General features: G+C 38.1%; 2 protein-coding genes across 2 annotated transcripts in view; both read left to right on the top strand.

Moving 5' to 3' along the window:
- Window positions 1–23808, top strand: part of SLC12A6 (solute carrier family 12 member 6) — a 92128-nt gene that overhangs the window by 14947 nt on the left and 53373 nt on the right. The gene's annotated exons all lie outside the window — the stretch shown is intronic.
- LOC131999600 (ATP synthase subunit d, mitochondrial-like) lies at window positions 15734–16350 on the top strand. Its single transcript, XM_059372449.1, has one exon. The coding sequence runs from the start codon at window positions 15806–15808 to the stop codon at window positions 16289–16291; it is 486 nt and encodes a 161-aa protein (XP_059228432.1). The 5' UTR covers window positions 15734–15805; the 3' UTR covers window positions 16292–16350.

A 23808-nucleotide genomic window follows, 5' to 3' on the forward strand; every position in this document is an offset into this window, starting at 1 on the left:
TTGTGACCTGAGCTGCAAGCAGCTGCTTAACTGATTGAGCCACGCAGGCACCCCTCTTTATGGCTTCTTTTACTTACTATAATGTTTTTGAGACTCATCCATATTGTTACATGTATCACTGAGCCATTTTTATAGCAGAATACTAATCTTTTGTGTGAGTATATCATACTTTGTTTATCCATTCTTCTGTGGGTATATATCTTGTTTGTTTCCAGTTTGGTGTTATTGTTAATTATACTGCAATGAATATTCTCAGACAAGTCCTTTTGTGGGAATATGTTTTCATTTTGCGGAAATAAATACCCAGGAGTGCAATTGCTGGGTTATAGGGGACAATGCTAGATCTTTTAACAAAATGAGTGAACCAATTTACACCCAGTAACAATGTATAAAAAAGCACCCTTTGTTTCACATTCTCACCAGATTTGGTGTTTTTAGACTTACTAATTTTAGCCGTCATAGTGGGTATGCAGTGGTACCTCATTTTGGTAGTGGGTTTTTTTTTTTTTTTGCAATTTTATTTATTCTTCAAGTAATCTACACCAAATATAGGGCTCCAACTTAAAACACCAAGATCACGAATCCCATGCTCTACCAACTGAGCCAGCCAGGTACCCCCATTGTGATAGTTTACTGTACTTTAAATAGCTATTTCTAATTTTTAAAAAAGATTTATTAGAGTGTGTACACTCTATGGAAGGGGGAAGCAAGGGAAGAGGGAGAGAAACCCAAGCAGACACCACATTGAGCACGTTGTTTGGAGGAGTAAGAGGGAACTCGATCTCAGGACTCTGAGATCAGACCTGAGCCGATACCAAGAGTTGGATGCTTGCCACCCAGGCATTCCTAAATACCTATTTCTTACATCCTACCATCTCTATCTAATCACTCCACACACAGCACTCCCCTCAGCTTTACCAGTTCTCCTCCAAATTTTTTCTGTATTACTTTAACTTTGCTCTCAATTTTTTATGCTTCTGCACTTTTATCTACAGTCCACTCTACAAGAGAACTTTTTAAATTGCTGAGCACTATGGTATCAAAGCATTAAGTTGGTAAATAAATACTCCTGTCACAGATTAACAGGAATGTGTTATCTTCCTATTTCTTTAGTTTGAGGATTTTTTTTTTTTTTAAAGATTTTATTTATTTATTTTACAGAGAGAGATCACAAGTAGGCAGAGAGGCAGGCAGAGAGAGAGAGAGGAGGAAGCAGGCTCCCGCTGAGCAGAGAGCCCGATGCGGGACTCGATCCCAGGACCCTGAGATCATGACCTGAGCCGAAGGCAGCGGCTTAACCCACTGAGCCACCCAGGCGCCCTGAGGATTTTTTTTTTTAAAGGGAGAAGCAACAGGGTAACATTTGACATATGCTTATATGCACGAGCTGTATGCATATTATAAAAGTCATTGTTGGTGTTCAACTGTAGATGATTAGCCATAGATCAGGTCTCTTTATTAAGTAAATATGAAAGGCAAGATCCCATTGGAAATATCCAGTGGTAGTGAAATATTAAAGAATTTGGAACTGAAAGTATGATATTGAAATCTTTGACAATTTAATAGATAAGTTACTTTGAAAAAATTAGTAGAGTAGCTACCTGAGTTGTTATATATGGAAAAATCACGAAGGGTGCACTACAACTGACTTGGGTTTCTCTCAAAGATAAAATACTTACAAAGATTTCTTAGGTTATGAACTTTTCTCTTTCCCAAATCCTAGTAATTTGCAACTTTGGCTGTTGTTAAAACCATCTGAGAGGTAGGGGAGCTTTTAAAAGTCTTATTGCCTAGGTTTTACTCCAGAGCAGTTAAATCAGAGTATCAGGGATAGGACCCAGACCTCAGTAGTTCTCAAATCTCCTCAGTTGATTCCAGTGTGCAGCCCAGATTACAAATCAGTGCTATACAGGAACCCATGAAATAAAAGTTGGGGGGTGTATATGAGTTTTCTTTGTATGAAACTTCTATGCCACGTACTAACAAGGGTACTTCAGGTTTTTAGGTTGGGCTTCGCTGTTTATAAACTCTGTGACTTTGAGCAAGTTTCTTAGCCTAATGTTTCTGTGCTGATTAAATGAAATCATAATGGAAAGTTTCTAGTGCAGTTCAGAGTACAAAGTCGGTCTTCAACAGCTATTGGCTTTCTTTTCTTTTAGAAATAGTGTAGGAATAAATGAGGATTGTAAACTATCATTCCTTCTCTGTTAAATTTAGTGCAGTCTTACAAGTCAGGTGTTACCAGCAACAAAGCCCTTATATTACATCATCAACATGGAAGTTAACACAGGGCTCAATTTACTGAACTCCCTTATCTAAGTTCAGAGATACTCTATAGTTAAAGTTATCAACTGAGCATTTGACACAGTTATCTGATATAACACACCAAGAATTAAATATGTTAAATGTGTTGAAGGAACTGTACACCTCTTAATTAGAGGGATTTCCTTGAATTTCTTTTGTTTTAAATACTATGTTTGTTCTCCCGGTACAATGAAAAAGTCTGAACTATTCTCTTTAAAAACGTTTTGCTCTTTTAAAACGAAGTTGGGCTTTTGGGAATATTAATGTCCCTTCTTGGATATCGTGGTATACACTGCAGTGTCTAGAACTATGCCTTGTATAAAATATGCAGACATTCACTGAATGCTTGTGGAATTAGTGTTCTCATCTGAACACTAAGAAATTACTATTTTTCATATGCTTTAAAATAAAGCAACAACAGAAGCTTATATATAATTTGTTTCATTTTCTAAATTGATGTAGTGCCAGTTTTTCTTTAAAAGGAAAGTTTGTATAATGAACTGTTCCTTAATCTTTCTCGGGTGAAATATGAGGGCAGAGGCTGAGATCATGACGAGCACTTAGGTTTGGAAATAACTTGAGTTAAGGAAATGCGTGGGTGAGTGCACAGTGGGCGGCAGTTCATGAATTCTGCCCACTCTCAGCTTTTGGCAGCTCTGGGAACGCTGCCTAAACAGTTCTTGGGATTCTTGAGTTTAACAACCATAAGTAAGGGGTGGAGTGCTTAATCCTTTGAGTGAATGATAAACACCGTGGAAGGCGTGTCTTTCAGCGTTCCACTCCCTTGGGGCTGTAGGTCACGTGATGAGAAAGTACTTCCCTATTCCGTGTCCCGGTCTCCCGTAGGCAGTGATTAGAGTTGGGAAGGGGCACGGTAAGAGGTAGGCAGGGAAAGTAGACTGGAAGGAAGTTCACAGCAAGAGCGAAGAATTCCTAACTGTAACAATGCCGCACTTTACGGTGACAAAGGTAGAGGACCCAGAGGAGGGGGCAGCAGCTTCGGTCCCCAAAGAGAGAGAGTCCAGCCTAGCAGAAATAAAAGCCCTGATTCAGCATTCGGATGAACTAGGTGAGTACTCGGTTTGGGAGCTTTTGGAACCAATGGGGTCTTTGTGAAAAAAGTGGTAACTAAAATATTAAGGAGAGAAAGTATTGTGGTAAAGTCTTTCTCAATCAACTGTTTTTACTCTCTTGTATATCTGATAACTTCTTTCTTTTCACATTCTGGTTGGTTTTCCCCACAATGAGTTCTGTGTTCATTACCTACAGGTGAAATTGAATCAGTGGCAATGTAAGAAAAGACTTCTAAAGCAAAAAGAAAGCCACAGTAGAAGTCAATTTATGCGGAATTTAAGTTGCACCTTTTGCTCGGACAGTTTAAATTTTATCTGGAAAAGTACATAAAGGGGAAGAGTATATGGTTCAGTAGTTTTGTGCAGTGGACTCTGCACTTGTGACTTTTAAGGTTATTCAGTATTTTGCCTCAGTTTACCAGTTAAACATTAATTCAGTAGCAAATGATCTAAGAGCTCTTTAATGAAAGAAGTACAATATGATCATTATGCTGACTATCCTAGCATTAGGTTTAGTAAGTTTGATGAATGTGATTATCCCTATTATTTTCTCTAAGCGGTAACAGTTAAACTTGCTGGGGGAATTGTGGTTTTGAATTTTTAAACATGCAGTTATAGCGCTGATACTGCATTAAATACAGGTGTAGTTTGAAGCCTTTTATTTTTTAAAACTATATGTTTCAAAAATTGTCAAAAAAAATTTCTCTTGTCTCTGAGTAAAGGTTAAGAGAATAATCTCTCAGAATTCCTTTAATTCCATGAATCTAACTTTTCTTTATAGCAAGTAACACATAATTCCTTTCTGTTAACTGCTATTTACTGTCTCGTCTCTTTATGAATTTTAAGAATCTCTAACTTAACAGACAGGGACTATTTAAAAATGCCTTTTTTTTTTCCTTCTAGTGAGAGAATTTACCAGGGGGAGATATGATTTTTTTTTTTAAGATTTTATGTATATATCTGACAAACAGAGATCACAAGTAGACAGAGAGGCAGATGGGGCGGGTTGGGGGTGGGGGGGGAAGCTCCCCGCTGAGCGGAGAGACCCATGGGGCCGCTCAGTCCCAGGACCCTGAGATCATGGCCTGAGCCAAAGGTAGAGGATTAACCCACTGAGCAACCCAGCTGCCCCTGAGAGTTAGGATTTTATGGAAAATCTTCGCCAGGTTATTTTCATTTTGCTGTATAGTCAAGGGTGATAAGTTGAAGTGTTTAGCCTACTTTGAGCTTGAACCCGATTCTCCCCAACTTTAGTGCAAAGAAGTTAAGGTTTTCTTTTCCTGATTGTGTGTGTTTTAAGTTAAAATTTCTTAGTTGCTTATGTTTGCTGCCTTTAGATTTTAATCCCTTTAGGCTTTTGGCTTTGCTATTGTCTTAATTTCACAAAATGCAAAGAAGCAAAGTCTATCTGTATCTCATTTCACTTCTCATTGGTTTTTATTTCCTTTCTTCACCATCTCTACTCTTTTATTATTTCATCTTTACTGGTCCCATCATGTTTGGTGAAATCTACTTTACTTAAATTACAATAGTGTTGAAGTCATTTAATCCATTAGCAACTACCTAGAGAAGTTGTAAAACATTTTTGATAGTAGCCAACTTTGTAATAAGTGACATGCTAGGCTTAATTTATGTTCTTCCGTAGTTCTTGCTTTGGGCAAAGAAGAAGTGACAGATATAATCTAACTTGAATTTAATAAGGCTTTTTATTTTGGCGTTTTCCATGACAGCCTGAAAGTGTCCACTTGAATGAACTGTTGTTTGGTAAGTGAACAACTGATGGGAATATATTATCTAAATTGTATTTTCTTTATTGTAGGGCCAAATTAGGGAAACATATGGGGAAAACTTATTAAAAGGTTTTTTGTTTGTTTTTTAGGATTATGACATTTTTGACTATAGATGGTGTTTTGAGAGCAGTTGTTTAAAATGTAATAAGTTTTAGCCCCCTGTTTTTCTGAGTTAAAAATCTAAATTGTTGGGGCACCTGGGTGGCTCAGTGGGTTAAGCCGCTGCCTTCGGCTCGGGTCATGATCCCAGGGTCCTGCAATCAAGCCCCACATCGGGCTCTCTGCTCAGCAGGAAGCCTGCTTCCCTCTCTCTCTCTCTGCCTGCCTCTCCATCTACTTGTGATTTCTCTCTGTCACATAAATAAATAAAATCTTAAAAAAAAAATCTAAATTGTTCATCGTTTTATGACAAGCACTTCTAACACTAGCCAGTTTTGTAACCAGTTACTCTTTTCCTTCTTTTTCTGTCTGTATCTGTGAAGAGAGAAAAATACATACTGTCATATAAATGCAACATATTTAGAAAGCAAAATCCTTCTTTAAAATGTTTTTTAAAGATTTTATTTATTTGACAAGAGAGATACAGCAAGAGAGGGAACACAAGCAGGGGGAGTGGGAGAGGGAGAAGCAGACTCCCCTCTGAGCAGGGAGCCCAATGCGGGACTCGATCCCAGAATCCTGGGATCATGACCTGAGCTGAAGGCAGACTCAACCAACTGAGCCACCCAGGCGCCCTTAAAATATGTTTTTTCAAAGGTGAGATTTATTTGAACTAGACAGGCAATTTGAGATAAAGTAGAAATATGAATATAGACATAATCTAATTTTAAGAAGTACCTTGATCCCTGCCATGCTAGCTCCTAGAATACCGATCTTTTAAAACCCTGCTTAATTAGTTTTGAAGGGAAAAACGGAAACTCAGACTTCCTAACATCTTTCTTTTTTAACTTCATTTGAGAGTGTGCACACAAGCAAGGGTAGAGTGCAGAGGGAGAGTGCAGAGGGAGAAACAGACTCCCCACTGAACAGGAAGCGCCTGGGATCATAACCTGAGCTAAAGTAGATGCATAAGCGACTGAGCCATCCAGGCACCCCTCCTAACATCGTTCTTGATTGACTGTTTTCCTCCTTCCCTGTTCAGTTTAGGTGCCCCCGTCCTATGTTTTCCCAGCAGCCTGTCCATAAAAATCCTATGAAACACATCTGTATTGCATTATGTATTATACTTGTCTCTCTTCCCCCAGCTGACTAGTCCTTGAGGTCGTAGAGACCTTGTCATATCATTGTGTATCTCCAAAATCAGTGAAATGCACATAAGAGGCTATTTCAGTAAATAGGACTTTTTCTCTGCCTTTTAAATTCACTAAACACATGTTCAGTGCAAATATCATGCCAAGTGTTGTACTTTTTTCTGAAGGCTACAAGGCACAGAAGTGTAAGTTCCCCACCAAAGGCAGCAGAATGGCTTTGGAGCCAAGGACCTGGCTTTGAATCCCAGTCCTACTAATTATTGCTAATTAAGAGTAGTGATAATTTGTATTAATTATTACTTGAGTGACTTTGAGCAAGTTAAGTTCTCTAACCTTACTTTACTCTTTGATAAAAGGAATAACAGTACCTACTTTACATGGTAGTTGTGAATTACATGGGAAAAATGAATATAAAGCACTTAACACATGTGTGACACAGCATCCTAAAAATAAGAGCTGCCTTTTACTTATTGTGACTAGTGGTTTAATAAAAACAAAAAGAAACAGCTTTGGGTAACAGGTGATGGAGAGAATAATAATATTGCCTAGAGGGGACTCTAGACAGGTACCTCAGATGTTGGGATACAATTGATTTTTGAATCAGTCTAGAAAAGATTACAAGTAATATTAAAACAATAGAAGGTATGAGAAGAAGGTACAGCGCAGGTGGGAAATTAAAAAAGTTTAAGTTAGCATATTAGATGTGTGAAGGGAGCCAAGAGATGAAGCTACTTAAGGAAGAATTATCAATTTCATCTTCTCCTTACTCTATGGGATAGTGAATGTTAATGCCTTTTTAGAGATAAAGAAACCAAGGCTGTGTTCAGTAAGTACTTGCCTCTGGCTACATGGTGAGTAGTAGCAGAGCCGGTGTTCAGACTTACAAATTTTATGTGCTTCCCGTCACACCATGATGCCAATCATAGTTTTTTAAGAGTAAATTATTTTATATCTTGATGCTCATGTATCCACAGGATTTGGTGTGTTACCAAATCTGTGATAGTTTTTATAGGAGCAGTGCAACTGAATGTTATTGTTTATTACATTTACTTAATCAGGTATAAATGTTTCATTCTTTTCACTTATTTAAGTATTTACTGAGTTTGTTGAAGTATTTCTTTGAAATAATTATTCCAGATCTTCTCCCTAGCTCCTTAGATCTTGTTATAGTGTCCATGGATTAAGCAGATTCCCTTGCTGGATTTACCGTGATACAGATAGCAGACTGGAAGATTTCCTCTTCCTTTGAAGTAGGACTCTAAGGATAGTTTCAGAATCAGATTTGTAACAGTAGAGAAAGGAACCTGTGTTGGTATTGAACAGCATCTCCAGACATTAACTGTCAAGTAATCCAAATGGATTGAAAGAGAGACTTTGTGTTAAATAGAGTTTAAATTTTGTTAAGAATCCACAAGCTGTTAGACTGCTATTCTGCTTATTACCCATGAAAGTTTATGTTCTAAAGAAGGTGATGTGACTTCTTTCTTTTACTGACTAACAGTGAAATAGGTTGAAGTAGACAAAGAATTTCTTTGTCTTTTCAGGGAGCACTTCGCTGGCTCAGCTGGTAGAGCATAAGACTCCTGATTTCAGGGTTGTGAGTTCAAGCCACATAGTGGGTGTGGAGTCTACTTAAAATAAAAAATTAAAAAATGAAAATTAAAAAATTATATATATATATACACATTCTGTGGTAAAGATGTAAGAGTTTGTGTGTGTGCGTGTGTGTGCGCGCGTGTATGCGCGCGCCCTTTTAACTTTTCAGTGGGGTTTTACCGACCCAACTAAGAAAATATCAGATTTGCTGTTTTAAAATAGGAGGGTCGGGGCGCCTGGGTGGCTCAGGGGGTTAAAGCCTCTGCCTTCTGCTCAGGTCATGATCTCAGGTCCTGGGATCGAGCCCTGCATCGGGCTCTCTGCTCAGCAGGGAGCCTTCCTCCTCTCTCTCTCTGCCTGCCTCTCTGCCTACTTGTGATCTCTGTCTGTCAAATAAATAAATTTAAACATCTTTTAAAAAATTAAAATATGAGGGTCAGGAGTTTTCCTTAAATATGACTCAGTGAGACGTGTTTTTCTGCCTTCCTTCTGAGCCCCTAAGATTCCATCATTGTCAGAAAGAACAACTTCCTGAATTTCAATACTCTTAAAAGAGTTTTTTTAAGAATCTTTCCCCAGTTTTCCTTGCTTCATGTCCATCCCTCTGTGTACCACCTACTACTTTTGCCCCAAAGGGTATACACCAGATTGGAATTCATTTAGTGGTATAAAGATAAAATTTCTTCAAAATATATATACATGCATACTGCTTAATCTTATATTCTATACTCAAAGCAACATTTAGTTTAGGGTTATAAAAATATTAAGTGTAGTTGTAGCATATTGTAAAATCCAGTTTCACATTTCAGATTGAATTTAGGCATTTGGCATAGGTTACAAAATAGATTGTAAGCTGGTAAATTTAAAGAATTTAGCATGTATTAGTTTGCCACGTTGAAAAAGGGAATGACTTTACATTACAAAATGTCTTCAACATTATGGTACTCCTGGTACCTGGAGTGTACCAGGCATGTTACAAATACTGGCTTATTTAATCCTCACAACAGTCAGGACAGGTAACTATTATCCCCAATGTAACAATGAGGAAAATTAGGTGCCAAGAAGTCAGATAGGTTGTCATAAGTGATAGACACGGAATTCAGACGAGGATCTCTGTGACTTGAAGGCCTTTTTTCTTTTCACTACACCACACTGTCCTTTTACTTTAAATAGTCACATAATTATTTATTGCTCTGTTGTCTCAGTAGTTATTAATTCTTCTTAGGTTCTGTTTCTTTTGTCTCTGTGTATTTCTCAAAATTAATTGAAGGTTAATTGCTGCTTCTGCCTTTTCATGTGTTAGATTTTTTTTTTTTTTCAGATTTGGTGTAGAATATTTCCACATGTAGAATACTCTTTCAAATGATGCTGAAAATTGAGAAATCTGAACAAGCAATGAAACTAGTTTACTCTGACAATCCTTTACTAGCCCTCTGCTTCTGAAATTTCTGGGGAGATGTATACTTATCAGTGAGATAGGAATAGAGGCTTCATTAAAGACTATGTGTTAATGATGGGCATATGGAGTAAGTGAAATAATTTTAATATAACTTTTAAGACTATATATACTACTGAATGTATCAAAGAGGAGTTTATTTTTAGTGTATTAGAAAAAATTATATTTCTTTTCATGGATCTTAGAATGAGCTATGTAAAAAGACAAGTCTGTTTAAAGAAAAATGCTAATATAGATAGAGCAAAGACATGGTAAAGGTTGACTGTGGCTGCATAAATAGTGGAAATGATTTTGATCCATTCCATACCTTCACATAATAAATTAGATTTCCTTTCCTTTCCTGTGGGTTCCTTCCACTACATGGTGCCTTTGGTGACAGGAGATTTCAATGGTTTTATTAAGAATGGTGAACCTGTAGTAAGAGTCCTTTCCAAAAGCTGTCTTTATCTTTCCCCCGTCACATCACCTTTGTTCATATTTTTTTCATCTGAACTCTTTTTTCTCTTCTGCCTACTTTCTGTGTACCACAAAAAAATGTACAGACTCAAATCATCTGAAGACCAAGATGACTTGCCTGATCCTCTACCCCCACTTTGATTATTGCATCAATCCATATCCATCAGCACATATACTTGGTAGTATGGCCCGAACTTGGAATGGCTTTGTAATTATTTTCATATCTCTTCAACCATATTGTGAATTATATGAGGGCTAGGGATAGTATGTTAATATTTTTTGAAAATTATCTATTTTTATTTTATTATGGAAAATTTCAAACTCACAAAAGCTCAATGACTTTCTATTCATACCTCTTACCTGTTGGTGTTTTTCTTTATCTTTACATGTTCTTTATATTTAAGGATATGAGCTCTTTGTGATTTAAATTGCAAATATTTTTCCCTACCAATATTTCTTTTAAAGTTTTATTAAAGTAGGGGGGTAGGGAGAGGGTGGTGGGATTATGGACATTGGGGAAAGTATGTGCTATGAAGTATGTAAACCTGGCGATTCACAGACCCTGGGGCTAATAATACATTATATGTTAATAATATGTTAATAAAAAATTAAAAATAAAGTTTTATAGAAGTATAGCTGATATAAAATAGATTGCACATATTTAAAGTATACATTTTGATGAGTTTGACATCTGTATATACCCCTGAAACAGTTATCATAATCAAGATAATGAACATTTCCATTGTCTCCAAAAGTTTCCATGTACCCTTTTGTAACCCACTCACCTAATTCCTTGGTCTCCAGGCAACCACTGATCTGCTTTCTGTAACTAAACATGAGTTTGCATTTCCTAGAATTCTATATGAATGGAATAATAGAGAATGTACTCTCCTTTGTCTGACTTCCTTTATGTAACATAGTTATTTTATGATTCATTCCTCCATCTAGTCAATATCCTTTAAGTCCAAGTAACATTAAGATCTTCCTTCTCTCTCAGAGCTTAGCATTAAGGGCAATAGTTGAAAATGATAGAACCCACAGATATTTGGACTTAACAGAGGCTTTTTAATTTTTTGACCTATTTGCCAGGATTTGAGTGTTTTTAGTATTAGTCTGTAAACAAAATGTACTTTTCAGAGGAGGTTTTGGGAAGGTGAAATCCCACCATCCCTCTGTTCCTGATTCCAACCTGCCTTATGTGACCTATATTCCACATAATTATTCCTTATTCCAGCCTTATGTGAGCCAGATGGCCCCTGGATCCAGTGACCAGTTAGGTGCAAGTGAGCCCTGGGCTCTGTGGGTGATCTGTTAGTGAGAGATGGCACAGGACTTGTTCCTCAGGGGCTGGACAAGAGCCTTGGATGAGGATAACAATGGCAGATCCAGGAAAGAGCTTGGCTTGGTATAGATCCATGGACTCTTGGGGGAGAGAAGAAAGGAAAAGAGTCAGGGGACTGATAGCTCTTTTTCTGAGGCTGGGAGATGTAATGTGACCTGAACACTGGGAGGCTTCCTCGTGGGCCTGTATAAGGCTTGCCCACTGGACTGCCCACCTACGGGCATTACGCCTGCTTTGTCTCTTCATTCTCTGGAGACTGCTCCCAGTCACTTGTGGTCCTTTGTCAATGAAACCTAAGCCCCTCTGAGATAATAAAGGAGAAGAGCCCATGTCGGGAAGCCAGGCAACCAGAAAGAGAAAGATCACTTAGAATAAACAGTGTGGTAGACTAGCTAAATAGAAATGCTGAAGGAGACAGTAACTTGAATATGAAAATAATAAATAACAGAAGTATTTAAGGAAGTTCAAGTGAAGTGCAAAAAAAGTTTATAGAGCAAAAAAATGTAATTTCCCAGCTAAATAATTAATACTGACTCCCAATCCATGTATAAACACTTTTTTATTTTTTATTTTTATTTTTTATAAAAACTTTTAAAAAATATATACTATCTCCATTAAAATGTTAGCACTATAAGGGCAGGAACTTTTTCTTCCTTATACACTGCCAATCTTTTGTCAACACCCAATGCCTAGAACACTTTCTTGGCACATAATAAGCATGCAGTGCATAGTAATTGAATAAAGGAATGAATATGTGATCATTTATTGGCCTGGCAGGTCTAGTGGAAGAAATATTTCAAAGCACAGAGCCAAAATTACAAAGAAATTGAAAAAAAGAGACTGGGAGTGTAGATTCAGGGCACCCAATGTGGCTAATACAAGTTCCAGAAAAAGAAACAAATGTAAAAGAAGCAATAATTAAATGAATAGAAAAAATTACTGAGGTAAAGACTTAAGTGTGCAGAAAGAAGTTCCAGGGAAGATCAGTCATGAAAAACTCAAACTTAGGGTTATTCTGGTATTTTTAAACTGTAAGGATTCATCTGGGAGGTGTCCAGATAAAACAGGATATTATCTACAAAGTGTCAGACTGATATCATAATTCTAATCCATGGCACTGGAAATTAGGAGACAGTGGAAGAGTATCCACAGATTACCAAGAGAAAAAGACTGTTAATAACAAATCCTTATTTGTAGTGAAGATATCTCCACAAGTGAGATGCATGTTACATAGAGAATATGTCTACTTAACCCCTTAAATATTCTGAGAATATTTATAAGATAATAACAATAATAAGAAGAAAGGTTTTTCACCAAATAAATGGGGTGGAAGAGAGATCATAGCGGGGAAAGAAATAGAAATAGTAGGAAATGACAGACTCTCCTGGGAATGTGTTGTGTAAATGTTAACCAAAGGGACATATTTCAGGGAACAATTCAATAGTAATAGTGATGTAGAAGGAAAACCTCAAAATTATGGGAGGAAAGAGGGAAAAGCTTTTCAAATGGAGATGAGAGAAAAAAAGGTTCCAGTAAGCACATATAAAGTTGTTCAACATCATTAGTCATCAGGGAAATGGACATTAAAACCTCAGTGAGATACCACTTCACATCCATGAGGATGGCTCTAATAAAAAGATGGACAATTACAAGTGTTTGACAAGGATGTGGAAAAACTGAAGCACTCATTTATGGTGGGAACATAAATGGTGTGACCACTTGAGAAAATAGATTGCCAGCTCCTCAAAAAGTTAGAAATAGACTTACCATATGGCACAGTGATTCTGTTCCTAGATACATACCCAAAAGAAATGAGAATATATGTCCACACAAAAACTTGTATGGGAATGTTCATAGTAGCATTATTTACAGTAGCCAAAAACAGAGAAATAACCCAAATGTCCACTAATTGATGAATATATAAATGAAATATGTTATATCCACATAATGGAATATTATTTGACAATAAAACCAGGTGAAATACTGGGGTGCCTGGGTAGCTCAGTGGGTTAAGCCTCTGCCTTTGGCTCAGATTATGATCTCAGGGTCCTGGGATCAAGCCTTGCATTAGGATCTCTGTTCTGCAGGGAGCCTGCTTCTCCCCCCCACCCCTGCCTGCCTCTCTGCTGACTTGTCATCTCTCTCTCTCTCTCTCTCTCTCTCTGTGAAATAAATAAAAATCTTTTTAAAAAAATAAATAAAAATAAAAATCAGGTGAAATACTGATATATCCTACAATATGAATGAATCTTGAAAACGTTATGTGAAGTGAAAGAAGCCAGTCACAAGAGAAATTATTATACAATTCCATTTATATGAGATGTCCAGAATAAGCAAATTTAGAAAAAGGAAAGTAGGTTAGTGGTGGCTTTGGACTGGGTAAGGTGGGGGAGTGAGATGGAGATTGACTGCTAATGGATATGGTGACCAAAATGTAAAATTAGATCGTGATGGCAGTTGCACAACAATGCAAATATATTAAATATTGAACTGAACACTTAACGGGTGAATTATGTAGTATGTAAATCCTATCTTAATAAATTTTTTAAAAGATTTTATTTTTTTGACAGAGAGAGAGAGAGAGAGAGGGAACACAAGCAGGGGGAGTGGGAGAAGGAAAACAGGCTTTTCGCAGAGCAGGGAACCTGATGCAGGGCTCAGTCCCAGGATCCTGGGACCATGACTGGGGCTCGATCCCTGAGACCGTGACCTGAGCCAAAGGCAAGAGACTCAATCCACTGAGCCACCCAGGCGCCCCTATGTCATTTCTTTATACAAATCTGAATTCCAAACCAAAAAAAAGTGGTCTTCTAAGAACACTCCTTTTGCTTGGCACACTCTGCTAGACAGCACTGGTTTCCTCAAGGGTCTCTATTAATTTAATGCGTACACTTGACATATGCATCAGAGTTTGAAGGATATTTTTGATGAGCACTCAGCATTGGTGACAGATCTGCCTATATGACCTAGTGTCTCCTTCCACTTCTGTCTAGAGCCCATTGTCTCCCAGTGCCATCAGTTTGTCATCTGGCCACATCAGGCAACATCAGGCTGTCCCTGTCCCTGCACTACAATGGGTTTCTGCTGCAAGAGTCAGGATTGAGTGGCCTAGATAAGACTCATGACTAGTCCTGGGTTCTTGGTCTGCTCCAGCTTCAGCTACTTGCCTGCTGGCTGCTATTGTCTTGCCACCTTTTCTTCACGACAAATCTGATGGATCAGAAGGAAGATTGCTAAATGAATTCTCATCATTTTTTTCAGGATTTGTGTATAGTATTCTCTGATCCCATTGACTCTGCATTTTTACTACTTTCTGCCTTTACTACTCTTCTTACCCTTTTAGTGTCTGGTTTTATCGGGGAAATTTGACATGACAGCAGTACTGTCATAGCTCTTTCAATGATTTTTTTTCTGTTTCCTTCTGTGTTTGCACTTTGTTCTACTCACTATTATTTCCAGGACCTGATCTCGGTTCCTCTCTCTTTAACATTGACTTCTAGGAAAGTTTTTCCTTTTATCTTAAATTTTGTGTTTTGATGATTTTTATTTCCATTATTAACTTTTTATTGAAACTAGTCCTGAATTTCTATCTCTGGGTATTTTTCTTTGAAATTAGTTCATCATCCATCAATTAACAATCATACACTGAGTATTTTATATCATGTACAAGCTACTGCTATGTTGCAAAGAGCTATGATTGTCACAGCAACACTAAGACAAAGTTCTGGCCCTCAAAGCACTTAAAATGGCAGATAGGACCTTGACCCTGCCCACCCCACCACCCATGGGTTGACTTACTGGGCTTCCTCTTATTCTCTTTTCTTTCTTTCTTTTTTTAAAGATGTTATCTGTTCATTTTTCAGAGAGAGAAAGAATGCACAAACAAGCAGGAGGAGTGGGAGACGGAGGAGGAGAAGCAGGCTTCCTTCTGAGCAGGGAGCCTGATACGGGACTTGATCCCAGGACCCCAGGACCATGACCTGAGTCAAAGGCAGAGGCTTTAACTACTGAGCCACCCAGGCGCCCCTCATTCTCTTTTCTTTAAACAAATTTTTTTTCGTTTACTTTTTCGTATATTTCTCAATCTTGGCAGCTGTGTTGCTTGGGTAGGGACACGGTGGTTATCTCACATCTATGAAAATTGGTGCCACCAAAAATTCATTTCCAACTTCAACTGTACTGTTAACACTATTCAGAAATCCTTCTGAGTCATCCCAGTTAGCCTCCTTTCAGCTTCTCATAAAACTTAAAGTGTTTGTTAAGCCCCCAGTCCCTCCATTCGCTTATATTCAGCACATGACTGAAGTTACACTTCTCAGAGTAAACTTCAATTTCAAAACGCCTCTTCCCAGCACCCATATTGACACCTGTCCTTTACCTTCATCCTTCTTAGGTAACACACCTGTACACCTGTGCTCTAGAGCTTTTCTTGCCCCTCTTCTGTATTGGCTCTTTCCCTTCACTGTAGTAAAACACTCCCCCATCCGTTCCTTGCTGCTGTGGACTCTGGGCAGCCGGGGTCGGTGAAGGATCTCAAGATGGCTGGGCGAAAACTTGCTCTAAAAACCATTGACTGGGTAGCTTTTGGGGAGATCATACCCCGAAACCAGAAGGCCATTGCTAACTCCCTGAAATCTTGGAATGAGACACTTACCTCCAAGTTGGCTACTCTCCCTGAGAAACCCCCTGCTATCGGCTGGGCTTACTACAAGGCCAATGTGGCGAAGGCTGGCTTGGTAGATGACTTTGAGAAGAAGTTCAATGCCCTGAAGATTCCTGTGCCAGAGGATAAATACACTGTTCAGGTGGACGCTGAAGAAAAAGAAGATGTGAAAAGTTGTGCTGAGTTTTTGTCTCTCTCAAAGGCCAGGATTATGGAATACGAAAAACAGCTGGAGAAGCTAAGGAACATAATTCCGTTCGATCAGATGACCATTGAGGACCTGAATGAAGCCTTCCCAGAAACCAAATTAGACAAGAAGAAGTATCCCTATTGGCCTCACAAGCCAACCGAAAACTTATAAACTTGAGGTGGGGAAAGAGCTCTGGCCCTTGTATTATAAACGCTGGACATTAAAAATAATGGATATGGAAAAAAAAAAACACTCCCCCATCCCTTTCTTTGCCCCTCTTTCCCTCTCTTGCACCACTTGTTGACTGTTTAGTCTTCAAAATATTTCTCAAATCTGTCCTCTTCTCCCCATCCTCATTGCTACTACATTAGTTCAGGATAGTTTATTGTTACTTCTTGTCTAGCCTCCTAAAGCCACCCTTATAGTAGCACCTAGAGGAATTTTTCTCAAATATAAATCTCATCCTTTTACTCCCCCATTTAAAATACTGTATTGTCTCCCCTTTGCTTGCAAAATAAAGTTGATTCTGCTTAGCAGGTCATACATGTCCATTCATGATCTAGAACATTCCAACTTAACGGTCTCCTTAAGGGGCGCCTGGGTGGCTCAGTTGCTAAGCATCTGCCTTTGGCTCAGGTTATGATCCCAGGGTCCTGGGATCGAGCCCCACATCAGGCTCCCTGCTTAGCGGGAAACCTGCTTTTCTATCTCCCACTGCCCCTGCTTGTATTCCCTCTCTCGCTCTCTCTGTCAAATAAATAAAATATTAAAAAAAAAAAAAGAACAGTCTCCTTAAGACTAAGTTGAAACTTAACTTCTTCCTTGATGGCTTCTCCATTACATTCTTCAGGGAATGTAATGTAATTTACACACTCCCGTATCTCTTCGTCTATACCTCTACTGTATAGTGCTCTAATCACCATGATGTAATTGTTTTACCCATATGTGCTATAAGTCCCCAAGAATAGGTACTGTGTTCTGTTCTTTGTGTATCCCCAAGTGCCTAGCATATAGGATTGACACATACAGGTGCTTATAAATATTCTCTGAAATAATATGCTGATTAATGAAAAGATAATACAAGGCAGTATATGCCCAACAATTCAGAAGAAGGTTAAAGCTGATAGAAAATTAAACCTCGGGGCGCCTGGGTGGCTCAGTGGTTTAGGCCTCTGCCTTCGGCTTGGGTCATGATCTCGGGGTCCTGGGATCGAGCCCTGCATTGGGTTCTCTGCTCAGCGGAGGGCCTGCTTCCCCCTCTCTCTCTGCCTGCCTCTCTGCCTACTTGTGATCTCTATCAAATAAATGAATAAAAATCTTTAAAAAAAAAAAAAGAAAGAAAATTAAACCTCACGGTAGGCCCAAAAAAAGAAGTAATTGAGTTGGCCCTTTTGTTTTTTTAAGGTTTTATTTATTTATTTGACAGAGAGAGATCACAAGTAGGCAGAGAGGCAGGCAGAGAGAGGGGAGGAAGGAGGCACCCTGCTGAGCAGAGAGCCTGATGTGGGACTCAATCCCAGGACCCTGAGATCATGACCTGAGCCGAAGGCAGCGGCTTAACCCACTGAGCCACCCAGGTGCCCCATGAGTTGGCCCTTTAAAGGATATATAACTCAGGTAAGTAGAAAGAAAGAAAAGGAAATTTTCAATGAAAAATTGATGTAATCAAAGATACATGGGTCTGTGGCATGCCTGGGTGGCTCAGCTGGTTAGGCGTCCCACTCTTGATCTCAGCTCAGGTCTTTATCTCAGGGTCATGAGTTCAAGCCCCAGCAAATGATAAGTTAGAGAGAAATAAGCTAGTGCTACATTATAAAAGAACTTGAAAGACAGGATGAGGTTTTTGGAGTTAATCCTGTAAGCCAAAGGATCCAAACAAGTAAACCAGTGTCTTCCATAGGTGTTTAATCCCTTAGCTTCTGCTACCACCAGTATCCCCATGCCCCGCCTGGGAATTCACAGTAGGAATGGAGGTGGAACCTACAAGAACAGTCGTTTCCTTTTCTTAGAGGGACTTGAACCAGTACCCACATATGATGCCTGGATATAAGTAAGTGAGAATGATCATATCTTCACAAAGTTGTTGGGAACTCCTGGCATTGTCATTAGGAGACTTTTGAAAGTGTTTTGTTTTTTAAACAATGAAGCAACCTAATAAAGACAGAATTTAGTATTATTAATATGAAGGGAAATAAAGGATTGTTTGAAGTTGGGAGAATTGGTGACAGGGAGAATAATTGAGCTATTTCAGTGGTCCAGGCTGGAAAGGACAAGTATCTAAATGCTGGCAATGCAGTAGAAAAGAAGAGATGGGTATAGAAGCCACAATTGACTGGATTTCATGAATGAGGGAAGGGAAAGAATCAAACGTTGGAAACACATATGCTGACTGGTTCTTATTAAGCATTTTTTTTTTTTTATCAATGACAAATTCTTTGTTCCTATCAATTTAAGTATATGTTATATATTAGGTACAATGTAGTTGTATTTATTATACTATAGACCAATATATAATATTACATTATATATCATTATATATTGGTTGTAATATATACCAGGTATTATATAAAGGTGTATCATTAGATGTAGTAATTCCTATTGTATCTCTCGAATTTCTCCATTAGCTATGTCCTGACTGTAAATCCCTCTGTTTAGAATGTCTCCCCTTCTCCATTTCTCTTACCCTTCTTCTTCTTCTTTTTTTTTTTTTAAGATTTTATTTATTTATTTATTTGACAGCACAAGTCAGCAGAGAGGCAGGCAGAGAGATACGAGGAAGCAGGCTCCCTGCTGAGCAGAGAGCCCAATGCGGGGCTCCATCCCAGGACCCTGGGATCATGACCTGAGCCGAAGGCAGAGGCTTTAACCCACTGAGCCACCCAGGCGACCCACCCTTCTTCTTTTTGATAAACTAACCATCCTTCAAGATTTGGCTTAGTTATTCCTTGATACCATTCCTGACTGCTTTATTTTATTTTCTTTCCTTTTTGATTCCCACAATATTTGTACCTATACTGTAACAATTATTTTTATTGTTTCATAATTGTATAATTCCGCTCCAAACTTCTTGAGAAGAAAGGGTAACTCTTTCAGTATCTGCAGTGCCTAGCACAGTACCTGACACATGGTAGGCATTCAGAGTATCATGAATTAATAATAATCCTACAGACCATATTAGAGGTGGTTGTTAGCACATGGATCCATTACAGCGGTCTAATAATGATTATGCCTGCCTGTGTCTAATAACTCTGGCATTCATTTCATTTTGCATATTGCACTTGTTTCCTGGCCTGAAACACTGCTTTTGTTTTTAGACTTCCATGTAGAGAATTTCAGTTGTTTTCCATCTACTTTAGACTCCGAGACTTTTGCTAATATGACCCTAGTGTTCTAAGCAAACCATTCCGGACCTGTGCCATGTTTATTCTGCTCCTGTGATTTTGAGTTCTCTCTGATTTTTAAGGTTTTTAAAAGTTCCTTCTTAAGGCGCGTATGCCTCTATCCATGTTGCTCCTCTCCTTTGGACCCTTAACAGCACTAAAGGCAGAACCACAGGTTATTGGCTCTATCACCTTGGGCAAATCCTTTCAGCTTCCTCTGAGCTAGTTTCTTCTAGAACATAGGAAAATTTCCTCCTCACAGGTTTGCTGTGCAGATTTGGTATGATGATAGTAGGACATGTGCTCTAAATTGAAGTCATTTAGAGACTGCCTTTATGATCTTTCTATTTTTATGTATCATCTTTGTATTTAAAATTTTTTTCTTAAATTGAATCACTGAAAGGAGCTTTATCACTAAATGAAATACCAGCGTGCTTGCCACTCCATAAATAGAGAATAAACTAAAAATAGATGTAATATAAATGGTATTAATCTTGCTAGATACTGTTGCCAAGCAGAGGCTTTTAGCCTGTTAAAAAAAGATCAAGGGGAGGCAGTGCATCTTACTGGGATAAGTGGTGTGGGGTTTTTTTGTTCTTTTTTTTTAAGATTTTATTTATTTATTTGTCAAAGAGAGAGAGCAAAAGCAGGGGAGCAGCAGAGAGAGAAGTAGTGTTCTCTGAACAAGGATCCCAATGTAATGTAGGATTCAATCCCAGGACCCTGGTATCATGACCAGAGCTGAGGGCTGACACTTAACTGACTAAGCCACCCAGGCATCCCATAAGTGGTGTTTTTACTGATCACTGTTAGTTCCAAACATTATTTTCTTGATTTGTAATTTAATTATTTTATAAATATCTTGTCATTTCCCAATTTATTTTCCTGGATAATGGAGAGTTAATTATATTACTAATATTCATTCTTTTTTTTTTCTAATATTCATTCTTATACCTACTTTTTATGACCAGCATAATGTAATAGAAAATCAGAATTCAGGTTCAAGCCAGTCTTTGAAATTTACTGACAGTATATCCTAGCCAAACCATTGAACCTAACTTAGCTTTAGCTTCTTTATAAGGGTCCTACCTATATCACAGAGTTATCATGGGAATCAAATGAAGTATGTGAAAGTATTTTTAAAACTGTAAAATGTTATTAAACATAAAATGGCATTATTACTACCATTCATTTTTAGTTTCTTAAGTTGAATTTGGCTCTTCAACTAATTTGTGAGTCTTGTTAAAATTATTATTCATTTGAAAAAAAATTATTATTCATTTGAGAGAGAGAGAGAGAGAGCACAATCAGTAGGAGAGGCAGAGGGAGAGGGAGAAGCAGACTCCCAGACCCCTTGCTGAGCCAGGAGCTCGACATGGGGCTTGATGTGGGGCTGGATCCCAGGACCTGGAGATCATAACCTGAGCTGAAGGCAGATACTCAACCATCTGAGCCACCCATGCACCCCTAGTTTGTGAGCTTCTTAATGTCAGGAAATACCTTATTCTCATTCTTTTATTTTTTGCAGTATCCAACACAGCTTTTGGTGTATTTAAAACTTACTAAATTAAGTTCTTGTTTATTTGAATAGGAGTCATTAATAAACTTGTGTTGGGAATATAATACAGACACTCCTGGACAATTACTATTGTAATTATTTTATCAGAAAGTCCCAAATCATATGTTATTGTATATTTAGTCCAAACTATCAATGTATCAAATTTCAAAATAAGATGGGTGACTTAAAGTATTAGTGTCACGTGACTGTACAGTTTTAATCAATGTGTATACCAATCCAAAGATTCACCCAAATTACTTCTGTACTCCCATATTACTTAAGTACTGTTGTACTTCAAAATGTTTAAAGTTCTAAAAAAAAATCTCTTGCTACCTAAATTCTAATTTAATCATGATTATTTGCAACACTAAGTTTTTATTATTTTTCTTAAGGATCATTCCATGGGTCATCTCAGTTTTCTTAACAGTTACCTTTTACTGAGTATCTACCATATATAATCCTCACAATAATTTTCTGTGGTGTAGTATTACTCTTGTTGCATTGATAGTAAATAAGGCTAAGAAATATTAAAACATTTTTGCAGAGTTACACAAATAGCATATATAAAGCTAGGATCTCAGCTGAGCTTCATCTGCTTCCAGATCCTGTGTTCTCTTTTCATTGTGCCTCACATTTGCTCCAGGACGGCTGCACAGCTGTCACAGTGTGCCCCTCTCCCCACTCCATTCATCATCACCATCATCACTCTTCTCCCAGCCTCCGACACTCAGGAAACAGCAACCCTGTGTGTCTAATTGCTCTTGGAAAGAACTTTAACTTGTTTCTCTGCACCCCACCCCTACTACCTCCAGTCAGTCAGTGTGCTAACTTTGTGAACCCAGCCTGTGAACTCTACTCACCAGCTCTAGTACTTCTGACCATATCCAGACTACCATTACCTTTCCTTGGGCCATTACAAAAGCCTTCTGTGTCCTACTTTCTCACTTGCCTCCTGCAGTCTATTCTCCAGACAACAGCTAGATTGAGCGTGTTACAATTTAAATCAGAACCTTCCAGTACGCGTGGTACAAGAAATACAGTACTTGGTTCACAACTGCAATAGCTTATTCTCTCCATGATTAGCTGTCTACACAAATCACTTGCATGACTGATGGTTTGGACTAGATAGAATCCTAAGAGAAATTATGTTTTTTTTGGCAGAAGTATATTCTATGTATCTTTTTTTTTTTTTTTAAAGATTTTATTTGTTTATTTGACAGACAGAGATTACACGTAGACAGAGAGGCAGGCAGAGAGAGAGAGAGGGAAGCAGGCTCCCTGCTGAGCAGAGAGCCCGATGCGGGACTCGATCCCAGGACCCCGGGATCATGACCTGAGCCGAAGGCAGCGGCTTAACCCACTGAGCCACCCAGGCACCCTATTCTATGTATCTTTTTAAAAATATGTTCTTACTATAATAAAAATTCAGATAAGTATCTTTTGATTCTCTTTTGTTGGGTGGGCTAGAAATATAAAAAACTAATGATTTATTAACTTCTGTATGCATCGCTTTACATTTCCATCTCACAGATAAATTATTTTGCCTACATTTGCCTTGTGTTTTTCACCCACTTCTTTATTTAAACCCAATTAATTACATGTAAATTTTTCTAGGTCTTTCTGGTCTCATTGCAGTAAGTTTGAAATGTATATAAAGAAGATAGGCTTTTTCAGATTTTACCTTCTTTCAGTTTGTTTTCCTTCTTGGGTTTCCCACTATAATAGTTACCCATATAGAGAGGCAGAATCCAGTAAGTGTGAATGTTAGTGTAATTATCTTTGATTCCATTTTTGAACCACTTTGCCTAATTCTGAGTCAGAAGGGTTTCTTATCATAATGTTACTTTGGTTTTTTAAAAATTGGAGACCAGAGAATTAGGAATGTGTTAAGACTAGTGATTTTTCACGTATTTTGTATACTTGTATTCAAGGTATGTCTAGATAAAATAGACTATAATGAGCCTCTTGTCCTCATGCATATGCACTTGATCATGCCTACTTTTTCTAGATAATTAGGCCTAACAGTTTCCACTATTGATTGTATTACTTAATGAAATTACTGATACTATCTTTAATGAAGACTAAAACCTGCTACGCTGAATTTCAGATGCAAGGTACAAGCTAGCCTTTATTTGCTTCAAATTTTCTACCAAGAATGGTAGATGAAGTAATTAGCAAAGGAAATTCAGAAAAAGGTTATTGCTATGGACAAAACTAAGGGAGATAATAAGGCTCTTCAGAAAAACTATTTACAGAGGCAATTTTGCAAGCTGGTACCACCCACAATCATTTTTCTCTCTATTCTCCAAGGCACATGACAAGAAACTAAATAAAATCTCCATTCTTTACCATTTACCCAGGATAAATAAAATATACTGAGAAAGTGCCCATTTATAAAACTACTATATCATTTCTTTTTTTTTTAATTTTTTATTTTTTACAAACATATAATATATTTTTATCCCCCGGGATACAAGTATGTGAATCACCAGGTTTACACACTTCACAGCACTCACCATAGCACATACCCTCCCTAGTGTCCATAACCCCACCCCCCTTCCCCCAACCCTCCTCCCCCAGCAACCCTCAGTTTGTTTTGTGAGATTAAGAGTCACTTATGGTTTGTCTCCCTCCCAATCCCATCTTGTTTCATTTATTCTTCTCCTACCCCCTTAACCCCCCATGTTGCATCTCCACTTCCTCATATCAGGGAGATCATATGATAGTTGTCTTTCTCTGCTTGTCTTATT

This window comes from Mustela nigripes, chromosome 13 (assembly GCF_022355385.1).
Source record: "Mustela nigripes isolate SB6536 chromosome 13, MUSNIG.SB6536, whole genome shotgun sequence".
Classification (NCBI taxonomy): Eukaryota; Metazoa; Chordata; class Mammalia; order Carnivora; family Mustelidae; genus Mustela; species Mustela nigripes.

Excerpts from the sequence above, each read along its gene's own strand:
- LOC131999600 (XM_059372449.1), top strand. The coding sequence starts at position 15,806 with ATGGCTGGGCGAAAACTTGCTCTAAAAACCATTGACTGGGTAGCTTTT.